This window comes from Fusarium venenatum (assembly GCF_020744135.1).
Source record: "Fusarium venenatum strain MPI-CAGE-CH-0201 chromosome Unknown EDB82scaffold_2, whole genome shotgun sequence".
Lineage (NCBI taxonomy): Eukaryota > Fungi > Ascomycota > Sordariomycetes > Hypocreales > Nectriaceae > Fusarium > Fusarium venenatum.
The window spans coordinates 7,051,631-7,064,592 of NW_027072130.1; the positions used below are offsets into that span (position 1 = coordinate 7,051,631).

Sequence of the window (12,962 nt, forward strand, 5' to 3'; positions counted from 1 at the left end):
AGCCACATATTCAGTGTTGGAGACATCACTCGGCACCTGCCTTATCCTGACAAGCCAAAAACACAAACTTTGAGAGACGTCAATTGTCGATCATCCCAACATCTCCACCTCCGTTACTGCCGTTCCGGCCCATCTTTCGGATCGTCCGGACATATGACCGACAGTTGCTGCTGCTCCATTACTTTCTCGAGTTTCACAACTCACTTCTGTTCCTTGGATCGCCAAAGCAAACCCGAAAGATTTTAAGCTTAATCCTCACTCAATTTCGCCCCCCCCCCCCTCACCTTTTGCGCTCGTCCGACAGCCACCATCCGGCATCATGCCTATATTATCCACATGGCATCTTGTCCCTCGCGGCGACCATGCGTCATCACCAGAAAGTGACGATTCCTCGACATCAGGCACAACCGGGAACATCGTCCCCTCAAATGCGTTCGCAGATGATCTGTTTCGCGAGAAGTTTATGGGCATCGCCAAAGGAGGTTCCAATGGGGAGAAAATCATGCGCGGCTTTCTGATTGGTCTGGCCATCGGCTTGGTGGTCGCATGCTTCGTTTGCTGCTGGTACCCATGCTGCCGACCACGACTACAAAATCGGCGAAGGCAAAGACAACGGGCGCGCAGAGGACCTCCTGCAATAGACGAAGAACAAAATGCTACAAACCGCGCGCCTCCCGCGTAAGAAAATGTTGCGGATCGAGCGAGTGCGACGAAAGAGTACGGACCTTCACTTTTATACGATGGATGGGACGGGCCAATGGCGATCTGTTTCTCTTGCAAAATATTCTCTAGCCGAAAGACCCAGCAGGAGGGTTGTGATACCGCATGAACATGTGGATGACGAGCGCGAACGAACATGCGCGGGAATTGGTCTGGTTTTGAGCTCTGCACAAAGCGAGTGGACACACAACACAGCATACAAACAACGGGGTCACCGAGATTTTCTGTGGCCTAGTTCACAGCAGAGGTGTTGCTCGTCAAGTGCAAAGGGCCAAGCGTATTTGTGCGCATCCGCGATTGAGCAAAGATGGCCATAAACAAGATCTCTTGCAGCATAGATTATGATATGAAACTTATGAGAGGCGTAATGGAAGGTACAAGGGGGCATTTGCATTGGATACAAGGCGTTAACGGTATGGTGTGCACATCCGGGGTCAGGTTGCAAAGTCTCACAATGTCGAGATTAGTCGGGCACCTGGGGATTTTATATATACGGACTGCCAATAGGTAGTCTCAAGTCCTTAGAAAAGCAAAGACACATCTTTTTCTGATATGTTATTCAACTGATATGGTGCATAGTGTTAAGGTTCAAATAGTTCGTTTGTCATTGGCCGCGCGTCAGCAAGGAAACAAAATATGCTTAATATGTTGAACGCCACTCATTGGTAGAGTCGCCATTGGGAGAAGATCATTCGGACACTGTCAATCCGACGACTCAACCTTGGGGATGTGTGACAAGAATAGCAACTGCACAGCCTCTTTGGATAAGACGGCTGTGGCGTCAGTCAAACTCGGTACGTACTGAAGGGAGGGAACGGTGATTTAAATACCTAAGTAGGTAACTAGAAGAATGTTCTCAATAAAGAATAGGTAGTAAGTCTTTCGAAAACATTTGCCAAGTTATTCACACTCTTTCGTCGGCCAAGTTTTCAAAAAAGTCCTTGTGACTCTCCTAATCAGTCACAAGTTGCATCGCATCGCAACTGAAAAGGTACTTCCCTGCTTCAAATCCAAATCAGCCCCGCCCTCACGAGTCTCAGCCTGCCGCGCAATTGTTTGGGCTGTCAGGCTTTTTCTTTCAACAACCTGTTCAGCGCCGAGTATTATAATAACAACTGGTTTATACATTTGTTTCTCTCCTTCTTCTCATACATATCGCCTGCGACATATCTTTCGTTACAAAATCTCTTTGCGCCTGTGTTACAGTCAATAGATTGCTACGTCATCCCAACTACAAATCAACTCTCTGCGACACCAAACACCACAACACTGCTTCAGGTCCTCGATTAGGAATCCAGCTCGCAAAATGTTGGACGAAAACCTCCCCACCTATCGATTCAAAACATCTTCAGAAAACCCGCTCAACAATATCCTCTACTTTTCGCATAATGGATCAGATCCGTCGCCTGAATACCTCGTGAAGCGCCCCTCGCCCTCCGATGCCAATGGTCAATATGCGCTTGGCATGTTCGATTCCCTCAACACTTCGGTGATATATGCAGAAGTCGACGTCAAACCCGACTGGGTAGCACCCACTCTATCCGCTGCCGAAATCCGCGCGCAAAACGGTAACCCGCCGCCCAAGACTCCCGCCACACCGGACAACTTCGCCGTTTCGCTGTACAACCCTGACCAGAATATCGCCGTCAAACAACATCCGGGAAGTTGGGGAAAGAGTGATATTTGGGAATTTGAACTCCCAGAGAGGTCCTTCAAGCTGCCGAGTGCCAGTCAGATCGACCAAGAAGACCGACCGCCCATTACCGAGCTCGTTCCCAAGGTAGTGTTCCGATGGAAACGAGATGGCCGGTTAAGTAAGGACATGACATGCTACATGACTGGTAGAAACGTGGGTGGAAAGAAGAGCAAGGAGCCCGATATCACCGTGGCCTTTTTCCGAGCCAAGCACGACTCGATATTGACCATTTACGAACCTAATATGGCCCGGGTTGAGATTGAGGACCGAAGAGGTCTTGAAATCACTCTTCTAATGAGTGCAGAAACCATAAAAGATCTCTATATGAACCCAAGCCAGGATCCTTTCAACATCCTTACCTCATCGAATGGCCGACGTCGCCAGAATTCTCGTCCAGCAGCAAACTCTTCCACCGGACCAACAATGGCTGGAGCCTTGAACAACAATCGGCCATCATCACCTCCTCGCGCCCAGCCCGCGCAGCAAACCCCAAACAACGATGCTCAACGCCAGGCCGGGGTTGAAGCCGAGACAAAACGGTTACAAGCCATGGTAGCGGAGGAGGAGCGTGAGAGACTGGAGCGTGAGAAGGAAGAAGAGGAAGAGCGCAAGAGGATCCAGAGGATGCTGGAGACTGAGGAACAAGAACGTCGGAAGCGGGAGGCCGAGGTTGATCAGGAGACGGAGCGCCTACGTCGAGAGTTTGGCATGGCCGGCCAAGATTTCGACAACCAAACAGGCGCAGGTCACCCATCACCACCGTTACCCCCTCGACCTCAGTTCTCTTCCGGTGCATTACCTGCTCGACCCAACAGCGTTGGACCAGCACCAAATGGTCGCCCACAACCAAACTTTGCGCCACCTCCTTCGCAGCCTCAACCTGGTCCCAGTGAGAATGGCAAGAAGCGCCATGGTCTAGGTAGTTTACTACAAGGACCTTACGCAGGACCTGCGGCGGCAAGCGTCAGTGGTTTCTTCAGCAGTCGGAAGGATGAGGAGAAGCGGAAGAAGGTACAAAAGAAGCGCAGTGTACATTTTTAAGTGTCATCAAGCATGGCGAGTTCTTTGGCTTCTATTCATTATGCGGTGTTGGAAACGGGTTACATGTACTACAAGGAGGATATACCATAGATATTGGGAACAGCATCAAATTTGCTTATGAAATGACATGATTTTTAGTTTGAAATCGATCTGTGCTGGAAGAGACAGGATTGAGGCACATGTTGGTTCAAACTCTGCCCCTACTTTCTGCCTATTGTTGTTAGGCAGCCAACCCACCTTGACGCTATCAACTTACACAACCCGTGCGTATATAAACCATGAACTTGTCAGTCTCCATGCTTGAATCGCATCTTTTTTATCCAAGACTTTACTTCTTCCCAAACACATCACTTCTTGTATTAGGCTATCTAATACAGTCGTACACAGTCATGTCTGCAATCATTGACCTAGCGGGTTCATCACCCAATATCACAACACGTCAAACTCGCAGCTCAACCCGTCAAGCTCTCTCGTCGATTGCTCCACCCTTGAAGAGGGACCAAAGTCCAGACTCATCCTCCAAGAAGCCTCCGATAGGCCTCATACCATCAGATTCCTTCATATCTCGGATTCCTCTTCCTGGCGATGACCGCGATATCCTGGTCTCTAAACGTGACTGGCTCACTTCTCACACCATCTCCCTCCCCCGAGATGTCCTTGGATCTATTAATCTCAACCCTGCGATATACTTTAATCCTGTTGACGCAACTTATGTCTTTGCTCAGGCTCATGCTGGTACCGCAGTCTGCATCTCACCGGACGGTGTCCTCCTCACCTGTGCCCATTGCATTGCAGACAAGCCCTCTGAGCTTACCACCAGGCCTTGGCATGTCCTCATATCCTCAAGCGGGAGCGTTGTGTTGACAAAAGTAATCTCATGGGATCCAGTGCGAGATCTTGCTCTTCTCCTTATCGATCGAGCCCAGTCCCCCCACAGACCTTTCCCTCACATCCGCATCGCATCATCCCCTCCCAAGTTCAACTCTGAGCTCTTGTGCATAGGACATCCTGGTTCAGATGACCTCGAGGTAGAAGATAGCGATGCGAAAACAGGGTACGACACATTGGTGCTTAGCGAAGGGACGTTTCGTGGACTAGCCGAAGATCAAGATCCGCAAGACAATAGCGACATTGGGGCTTTGAGACACACCTGCTGGACGTACTGGGGACACAGTGGTGCTGGCTTGTTTGATCGAGTAGCAGGGAGTTTGGTGGGTGTGCATTCAAGCTGGGATGAGAAGACCGGTATGAGGAGAGGAGTGCCACTCGAAGCGGTGGTATCATTTCTTGAAGAGTTTGAGACAAGTAGGCGAGATGCTTTCGGGAGGGAGTGGCAATGGTATGTGCAGTGAAGCAATGGTGGTATAACTCAGCCTGAGAGACGGCTCCAACACGATTCAACAAGTGTACGCATCCTATATCCTTCACAAGCATGCAAACAGAGACTTGAGGGAGACGTTGTCACTGTCCTTTACTTCAAATGATTTATGTATCTACGTAGTAATACACGTGAGTATGATTTCACAATCGCCAATATCATGTCCAATTCTCAACAGCCAGCATATCCTCCATGCAGGACAAAATACACAAGATTCGACTTGTACAAATCCGAACCCCCTTCGGCCTTTACATACATCTGATCCAATCCAACTTGCCCCTATCGCTCATAATTATCAACCCTTCCTCCCTGTTCTGTACCGTGCTGTGCTTTGCTGAAATTAAGATGCAAGCCCAAAAATAGAACGACGATGGACATAACCGCCGTTTTGTTGCAGAATAACACCTGTTCGACTTTTCAAACGCCATAACCCGCAATATCCCCATGATGAATTGATGAAAAAATGCTGCACATGCTTGCCGCGGCTTGATAGCTTCTCTCCGGTATACTCTACCTCGGCGAGCGACCTTGACAAAAGCAGATGACTTCAAGTCAAACTGTCTGAGAGCCAAGTCGCTCCAAGCCCCCACAGGTCGGGAGCTTCAGTTGCTCAATCCGACAACACTCTAAAACCCTTGTCTTCAAACAAGCCTCCTCTTTTAGTGGTTCAACTATACCAATAATGTAGTTCAGCTCAACCTTTGCAGTAGGCCAGTGCAGTATCTAGCGTACTGCCCCATAATAGCCCGGTCATGGTTGGTGTTTCAGGTTCACCACCTCAGCTCAGAAACGCTGACCCGCTGAAACAAACATCACCAAACGTCATGCAAGCAACCCGACCAGTGCCAAATCTTGCCTCCTCCAAGTTCCAAGAAACGCATACAGACCTCAGAGTGGCGCCATGAGCCCATGTAGGGGTAATGTGTACCAACCCTGCAAGTCTGACGTACAGCACTTGTCTTGTGCTCGCCTCTCGACAGTATTCGGGTTTCGGTAGGCGCCGCTCGAAACTTGTTGCTTGAGTAGGCCAGCAACTCCAAGAATAGCTTAAATGATGCCTCCCGGTGGGTCGTAACCTGTCGGTGCTCCTCTCGAGGTACTGCCTAGCCCCGCGCTTCCTGGCTCTCCGTCTAATGGTGCTGTTGTCGTTTTTCGAAGCATAAACATGGGTTTCTTGCCTTCTTTGTCCAGTTGCTTAAACAGAATCAATGGCTTCTCCTCGAGACCCAGACAACGCTCCTGGTCTCCGTACACAATATACAGGGCATACTGATCCCAAGGGGCGTTGATCTGGTACTTTTTGAGCGCAGCAGGCAAGACTTTGTAGCAAGGATCTTCCATACTAACGCGGAACGATTTGAATATCTCGACAGAGGCGTTACTTTGACTGGGCGTATCAGGTACAGGGGTCTCTCGTCTGCGGGGTGGTCCTTGTGGCGCCTTTTCGCGAGAAGTATAAGCTGCATTGGCGTGACCATCGTCGTTGAAAGTGGTTCGTGAGGAGGGTGTCGGTGCTTCGCTGCGGTAGGATCGAGAGGCGAGGGTAGCAGGCATGTGGGTCTGAGGGGACGTTGGAGAGGGAATGTTGGGCGAGGGATACGATGGCGACGATGCGCCTTGGCCACCTCCGTTCATGGCTGCAAGATGAGAAGACGATAGGACGGCCCGTTCTGCCGCGCTAGTAGGGTCTAATGCCGTCTCTGCTATTGACCTCTCATGCGTAGACTGCGTGGGCGATGCATTCTTGGGCGCTGCCCCGATCAAGATCTTGCGAGTTGAATATTGTCGCTTGACAGAGCCTACCGATTGACCCGAGCCCGGAGGTGGTGTTGGTGCGGGGGGCGATATGGTAGTTTCGTATCCATAGGCTTGCTGATTGCCAGACAGGTTGGGCAAAGGTTGCTGCGCATCCTTGACAAGTCGCAAGGCTGGCAGCATGTCCTCTCGTAATCGCCTAAAATCATCCGTCATTCGTCGCAGATCCTGTTCGAGTAGGCTCATGCGTTCGTCGCGGAGGCGGAACTGTTCGACCAAGTGTTTGATATCCTTAATAGTTGCGGTAGCATATTGCGCTTCAGCGTCGGCGGCTGCAGGGGTTACGGATTAGAATCACGCCAGTCCGCCAAGGAGGGGAAATCGCAGATAACGTACATAGGGGTAGATAATGGTCGCTCTCAATGGGCACGTCTTGAGCCTTTTTGACATCATAGACGCTTTTGAGGATGGTAAGGCGATGTCCCACACTGGCGATACCCATACTCTTGAGATCATCATGTTGGAGCGCAACAAGAGCCTCACCCACAATCTCGTTTTCTACAAGCAATCAAGCGTCAGCTGTTGCCCTCTGAAAATTACCTGCAAGTTGTTTGAAGACGGAAGCGCCGCCATTCTCTAGGCTAGGCACGTACCTATGAAGCGATCGCCATATTGTGGGAGACCAATGGTGCCAATAAAGTCAGCACATTCCTCAACGGTCCACTCAGTGATGATGGTTTCTGGAAGGCGGTCGGCGCTGCTGCGGTGGCCGTAGGTAGTAGGAGTATGCTCCGCGGACGTGGAGAGCTCAGAGTCTATGGGAGAGTGTTCAGAATTGGTTATGGGAGAGTGGTCGCCCATGCTTCGCTCGTATTCGTCGTCGGCGTCGGACTCGGCGTAGGCTGTGCCACCATCAAAGCTCATCATCCTGATGGTTATGAGAGAGCAGGCGCCAACAGCTGAGGAGGTAGGTGAGACGAAGACTAATTCAGGCGACTGAGGCGGTGGTGATGGCGCAAACAGCAAACAGATGCGCTAGATCGGGCACCGTCGGCTGAAGAGAAAGAGGAACGAGGTTTGGAAATTGCTGGTCGGTCGGCCGAATACTTCGTAAATATTTCATACAAATCGTGATCGGGGGTTCATTAAGAAAAGCAATGCCCAAAAGGTGGGAGAGGTTGAAGTCGAGGAAGTAGGCGCAGTCTGTAGGACGATTGGATGCGAGAGAGCGAATCGAATTGGATGGACACAAGATAGAATGGGCTGAGGCAAGGCAGAGAGCAACGTTGAGTTGAAGTGGGAAAAACGAGAGCTGATCCCAAGAGAATAAGTAGACCCAGATCCTATGGGCTCAAAGAGAACAAGTATCGTAGGAATGCGAAGCGAACAAAAGGAAAAAAGTCTGGTGGGAGGTAACCAGAGGAGAAGAGAGAGCGGCTGCTCGTGGTGATGATGACGGGGTTGTTTGTGTCTTGGTCTTGGTCAAGCCTGTCTTGCTTTGGTCCTGCTCGTGGAAGCGCTCGGGTGTGGAAAGAGAAGAGGAGGTGCTACCCAAGTTGGGATAGCCTCTACGCACAGTAACCACCTACCAACGACCTGCGGAAAACAGCACCTCTGTTTTTAGGTATAGAGTACTTGGACTAGAAGGCTATCCGCTCCATTTACGGAAGTACTGCGTACCTACCTTCACCTTGGCCGTTTTTCTTAGTGGGTCATGCCGGGGCCTTGCTGGGCGGCCGAGGAGGGACTTTGAGCGACTGATCGTCCACTGAGAACACGGCTTGGCTCCCGTCCCGCTCCACTGACAGCATCCCCCTGCTATGCCCCGGCCAGGCCCTCACCTGCTATCATTATAGGTGCTGCTACTACTGTAGCCCGTTTACCAACCGTCCTATGCATCTCTCAAATCGGCCATTAGATAGGATATAGTCTTTGTTTCTTCAATAAACAAAAGAACAAGTTCATTCCCGTTTGTAAACATGAACCTATGTTGACTAGCAACATGCGTTTGAGAAAGTCTCAGCCACGGGTTTAAGACATATCCTAAATCCTGAAGTCGATTGCTGATATGTATCGAACTCCTAGTCCGCTCAATTAACCTCAGTTTGTCTCTCCTTCAAACATCATTGGTTGGACACCAGGGCAATAAGATATGAAGGCTATAATATCGAGGGCTGGGGCTCGTCGTCGTAATTGAATCGAGAGACAGGACAATGAGAGGTATTCCACGGACACATAATCGGTTTGAGAGCGAGCCGTTAGCATTCCCGCTTGAACATTCAGGGATTTCGATCCGTAACCATCATGCACTCGTACCAATGACAGACAGATGACTTGGCTTCATTAAACAGCGTACTTTAGTGAATTGTAAGATTGTAGCAAAGGTAGCAAGTGAGTGCATAGTAACGAAACTAGTTATCATCGCCGACAATGGCAGGGATAGGTCACAAGCGAATATATCTGATCATAATTTTGTTTGATTAATCGAAGGAGAACTATACGTTCCTTCTTATATACGTCGTCTAATAATTATTATATATGCCATGCTCTGCAATCTTAACCTGCTGATCGAGGTAATTTGCTGAGTCTTCCTCGTTATACCCATTCCAAAAATGGCCTTTACCTCAACACGCCTTCAACTCCGTCAACCCATTCCAAAACCTCTCATATAAGAGTACGTGTGCAAAAGAAGCGGTAGCTATACAGCTGAGCATCGAAGGGAATCAAGGACATTAAACGTCGTGCGGCGTCGTGTTCCTTTACAGGACAGATCTATGTAATTGCATGAACTCCTCTCAGAAAATTTCTGAGCACATAGGTAGATTAAAAGCATGTCAAACACCGGGGAAAAAGATTCGATTAGGGCGACGTTATTAGCGAAGGGGAAGCTTGGAATCCTGAACACCGTGTCGAATGACATCCTCCAATCGCCAGCGAGGGGCCTTGATAGGAATTCGGTTTTCTCTCCTCCATTCTTCCTCGTTCTCGGGTGAAACGCCTTCCGGGAGATGGTCTAGACCGCCGGCTACACCAGTGGAAAACTTGATCTGCAAAGTGTCGCCAACTTCGTCACATGCCGCCAACAGACGGTCCAAATCGTCCTTGTTGTGGGCAGCTGAAACACAGAAACGGGCTCGGGAGCTGATGAGTGGGGTGGCAGGATAACCGACGACCACGACAGAGATGTTGCGTCGAAGCATCTCATGACTGAAGGCGGGAAGCTTGGCGGGGTGGTAGAGCATAACAGGAATGATGGGAGAGTCGTCATGGCCATAAACGATGAGACCAAGACGCTTAAGTCCAAGGCGCAGATATCGGGAGTTGAAGGCAATACGCTGCAGACGCTCTTCACCTTGGCCAGGGCACAACTCGCCAGTGATGAGTTTCAGAGAAGCCAGAATCTGCATGAGGACGCAAGGAGCGGGTGTCTCGCCATACTGGGTGGCAGCGTTGGTGCTCTTGAGCTTGTCGATGATGTGTTTGTCAGCGGCAATGTAACCACCATTGGCGCCAAAGGACTTTGTCAGGGTTCCCATAAGAATATCAATCTCAGCAGGATCGATGCCAAAGTAATCACAGACACCACGACCACGGGGTCCAAGAGCACCGACAGAGTGAGCTTCATCGATGAACAGGTAGAACTTGTACTTGTTCTTCAAAACGAGAATACCAGGAAGATCACACATGGTACCCTCCATTGAGTAGAGGCCTTCAACAACGACAAGAATCTTCTTCCAGGGGCGGTGAGTACGGGGTTGACCTTGAGAGATAGCCTCACGCACAACACGCTCGAGGTCGACCATATCGTTATGCTTGAAGGACTGGATGACAGCGCCAGAAAGACGAGCACCGACACGGATGGAAGCGTGGTTGAGCTCATCAGAGATAATAAGACAACCCTTGGAGACAATAGCAGGGAAAGAGCTGGAGTTGGTAACGTAACCCATGGAGAAGACCATTGAAGCGGGCTTTCCAACAAAGTCGGCAACCTCACGCTCAACCTCCAAAGCAAGATCAGAAGTACCGGCAGCACCGCGAGGGCTGCAGAAGCTGATACCGTATCGCTTAACACACTCCTCCACAGCATCGGCACAGGGTCCGTCAGACTGAGCAAAACCAAGGTAGTTGTAGGAACTCATGTTGAGGGTCTCGGTGTGGGTGCCAGTGTATTGATAGGTGCGGTTGAAGTCATCGGACTTGCGGTCCATCAGAGTGATAAATCGACCAGGGACACCAGTGGTAGGGCGAGCGAAGCAGTCATCCAGACGCATCTTGAGACGTCGGACATAGAAGTTGTCGAAATCACTATTGAGAGCTGCGTAGCCATTGCTGGCCTTGAGAGCGCGGTAGTGCTTGGGGTTTCCGAAACGCTTGCCGAAGAAATCTCGAATGTGACCAAGAACAATCAGAATAAGGTAGCTGATGTAGGTGGTCAGGATGAAATAGTAAGGAGGCTCATCTTCGACGGGGGGCTCAAGGGGCTCTCCATGAGACTGGCTAGTGTATCGATGGCTTGACTGAAGGAGGGGACCGAACTGGGCATCTGCTCGTTTTTGGCGGTCAATCTCCTCAGCAGTCTGGGGCTGGAAAATAGTAGTAGTCGAAGTATCGATGCTGTTGGGGTCGCCAGGGCTCGCAGTAGAGAGAGAAATGGTTGGCAGACCAGGGGAAGGAGAAAAGCCAGTAGCGGTGGCCTGGTTCTGCTGAACGGCGGCGAGAGCTTGCTGAGCGCCAGTAGACTTGGGGCTACTGGAGAAGAAGTTGGTGATACGGTTGCCTTTTGAGGTGGAGGGGCGCCTCTCGCCCGACTTGACGGGTTGAGACATGGAGGACGAGGATGAAAATGGATTCAGCCGACGGGGCATCTCTCCTGGTAAAGGTGCGTCGATTGGTGATGCGCAAGCGGAAGGGAGGCTTAATCGCAAGGAGGCCGACAGAGAGTACGGCACCGAGTTGGTTGCTGAAGAACAATGACTTGAGACTCTAACAGCGAGGAGCGAGTGTCAGCTTGAGTTTGAGTTTGGATGGAATCAACAACAAAGTTGGCCGCAATGCATATTCTCGGAATAGGAGATTATGAAAGGTTGGTTGCTTCCAATGCAATTGTGAAGAGAAATGCCAAGCAGTGCAGAGAACAAGATGAAATCAAGTATGCACCGTGGGCAGAACAAGCTGCAACACAAGCAATGGCGAGAAAGAATGTTGAGTTGAGCTGGAACTGTGCACGGTACAATAAATGTTGATGAAGGAGATTCTTTTTGATAAGAGGTAACAAGCGAGTTTAAACTCTTGAGGTGTTAGGTAAGTGGTGCGTGGTCCAGGAGACGCAGCACAGGGGGATGCAGGAGGTGGCGTCGAATCAAACTGGGAAAGTAAAGATCCGCCGACTGCAAATTGCTTGTGGGCCTCTTAGCGGATCCAGCCGTGGTCCAGCCAGGAACAGCTTAAAACACCAGATGATCTGCTACAAGAATACCAGGGGAATAGCGGAATTGAGTTCCAAGCGAGACACTGAGTCGATCTCGGGTGCTAAAAGAGAATGAAATGCTTGCTAACTTACCCAGTGAGGTCAGTCACTGTTTAACAGAGAAACAGATTCCAGGCCCCAAGACAAGAGTTGAAGGTGCGACCGATAAAGATCGATCCAAGCTTGAATCGAATGGATCAGGCCGCAACGCAATGGCGTCGTAAGTGTCGCAAGTATCGTCAAGATTCGAGTCAAGTCGAATAGAGTGACCGGGTATTTGAACAATGCAGGATAACCAGCATTGATCAAGATTGACGATCGAGTAATCAATCGAGCTTGAAGTACAGAGTACTGGTAATAGATGCAATGGTCGGCCGGATGGCTGGGTTGTCAACCTATTAATCACTCGGCCGAGACTTGTCTGCTGAAGAACAACGAACAAGTAGTAACCGAGCGAGTGGTGATAAAAGAAAAGAAAGATGATAGAAAGACGATCGTTTAATTAGTTATTCGACACCGACGCGTAGTGAAGTGTCAGCGGAGGCAACGGCAGAAAATTGGAGGATCTCGGTGCATTAAAAAACAATCAAAGTCCAGGTTTTCGCTCCACGGGAAACAGCGGGGACCAGGTACCTAACACTAACACTGACCTCCATTAACTTTGATGCACCTACTCAACAGATCCATTGGAAATCAAGGTCGTAGACAACTTAGTTTAAAGTTGCATTGTTTACGTGCCTGACTGAGCAGCTGACTGTGTCACCAAAAAATGCGATGTACGATGTACGAGAAACACACACAACAGAACAAGCCGAAGAGGACAGAAACAATAAATTCAAGGGGCCAGCCAGCGGAGCCCTACAGTACTGTCTTTTTCGTTTCGCCTTTTTTTTTTTTTTTTGCCT

At 49.9% G+C, this 12,962-nt stretch overlaps 5 protein-coding genes across 5 annotated transcripts; 3 read left to right on the forward strand and 2 right to left on the reverse strand.

The window, feature by feature from the left end:
* Positions 1–319: 319 nt before the first annotated feature.
* Positions 320–682, forward strand: EDB82DRAFT_475841 (uncharacterized protein; the record flags this gene model as incomplete). Its single annotated transcript, XM_025735762.1, has 1 exon — positions 320–682. The coding sequence occupies one exon, from the start codon at positions 320–322 to the stop codon at positions 680–682; it is 363 nt and encodes a 120-aa protein (XP_025586436.1).
* An 896-nt stretch (positions 683–1,578) lies between these two features.
* On the forward strand, positions 1,579–3,764 carry EDB82DRAFT_500699 (uncharacterized protein). The gene has a single exon (XM_025735763.2). It carries the CDS (start codon positions 2,027–2,029, stop codon positions 3,455–3,457), a length of 1,431 nt encoding a protein of 476 aa, XP_025586437.1. The 5' UTR covers positions 1,579–2,026; the 3' UTR covers positions 3,458–3,764.
* EDB82DRAFT_500700 (trypsin-like cysteine/serine peptidase domain-containing protein) lies at positions 3,765–4,929 on the forward strand. Its single transcript, XM_025735764.2, has one exon. It carries the CDS (start codon positions 3,847–3,849, stop codon positions 4,807–4,809), a length of 963 nt encoding a protein of 320 aa, XP_025586438.1. The 5' UTR covers positions 3,765–3,846; the 3' UTR covers positions 4,810–4,929.
* A 598-nt stretch (positions 4,930–5,527) lies between these two features.
* Positions 5,528–7,725, reverse strand: EDB82DRAFT_182606 (uncharacterized protein). The gene is made up of 3 exons (XM_025735766.2): positions 7,244–7,725; positions 6,987–7,148; positions 5,528–6,922 (listed from the first exon to the last, which is right to left on the reverse strand). The coding sequence occupies exons 1-3, from the start codon at positions 7,515–7,517 to the stop codon at positions 5,883–5,885; spliced, it is 1,476 nt and encodes a 491-aa protein (XP_025586439.1). The 5' UTR covers positions 7,518–7,725; the 3' UTR covers positions 5,528–5,882.
* A 1,738-nt stretch (positions 7,726–9,463) lies between these two features.
* EDB82DRAFT_427399 (pyridoxal phosphate-dependent transferase) lies at positions 9,464–11,416 on the reverse strand (the record flags this gene model as incomplete). Its single annotated transcript, XM_025735767.1, has 1 exon — positions 9,464–11,416. The coding sequence occupies one exon, from the start codon at positions 11,414–11,416 to the stop codon at positions 9,464–9,466; it is 1,953 nt and encodes a 650-aa protein (XP_025586440.1).
* Between the last annotated feature and the right edge of the window lie 1,546 nt (positions 11,417–12,962).

Coding starts and splice junctions, on each gene's coding strand:
- EDB82DRAFT_500699 (XM_025735763.2), top strand. CDS start 2,027: ATGTTGGACGAAAACCTCCCCACCTATCGATTCAAAACATCTTCAGAA.
- EDB82DRAFT_500700 (XM_025735764.2), top strand. CDS start 3,847: ATGTCTGCAATCATTGACCTAGCGGGTTCATCACCCAATATCACAACA.
- EDB82DRAFT_182606 (XM_025735766.2), bottom strand. CDS start 7,517: ATGATGAGCTTTGATGGTGGCACAGCCTACGCCGAGTCCGACGCCGAC. Junction 7,149..7,243: donor ATATGGCGATCGCTTCATAG/GTACGTGCCTAG, acceptor GATTGCTTGTAG/AAAACGAGATTGTGGGTGAG. Junction 6,923..6,986: donor CGACCATTATCTACCCCTAT/GTACGTTATCTG, acceptor TAACCCCTGCAG/CCGCCGACGCTGAAGCGCAA.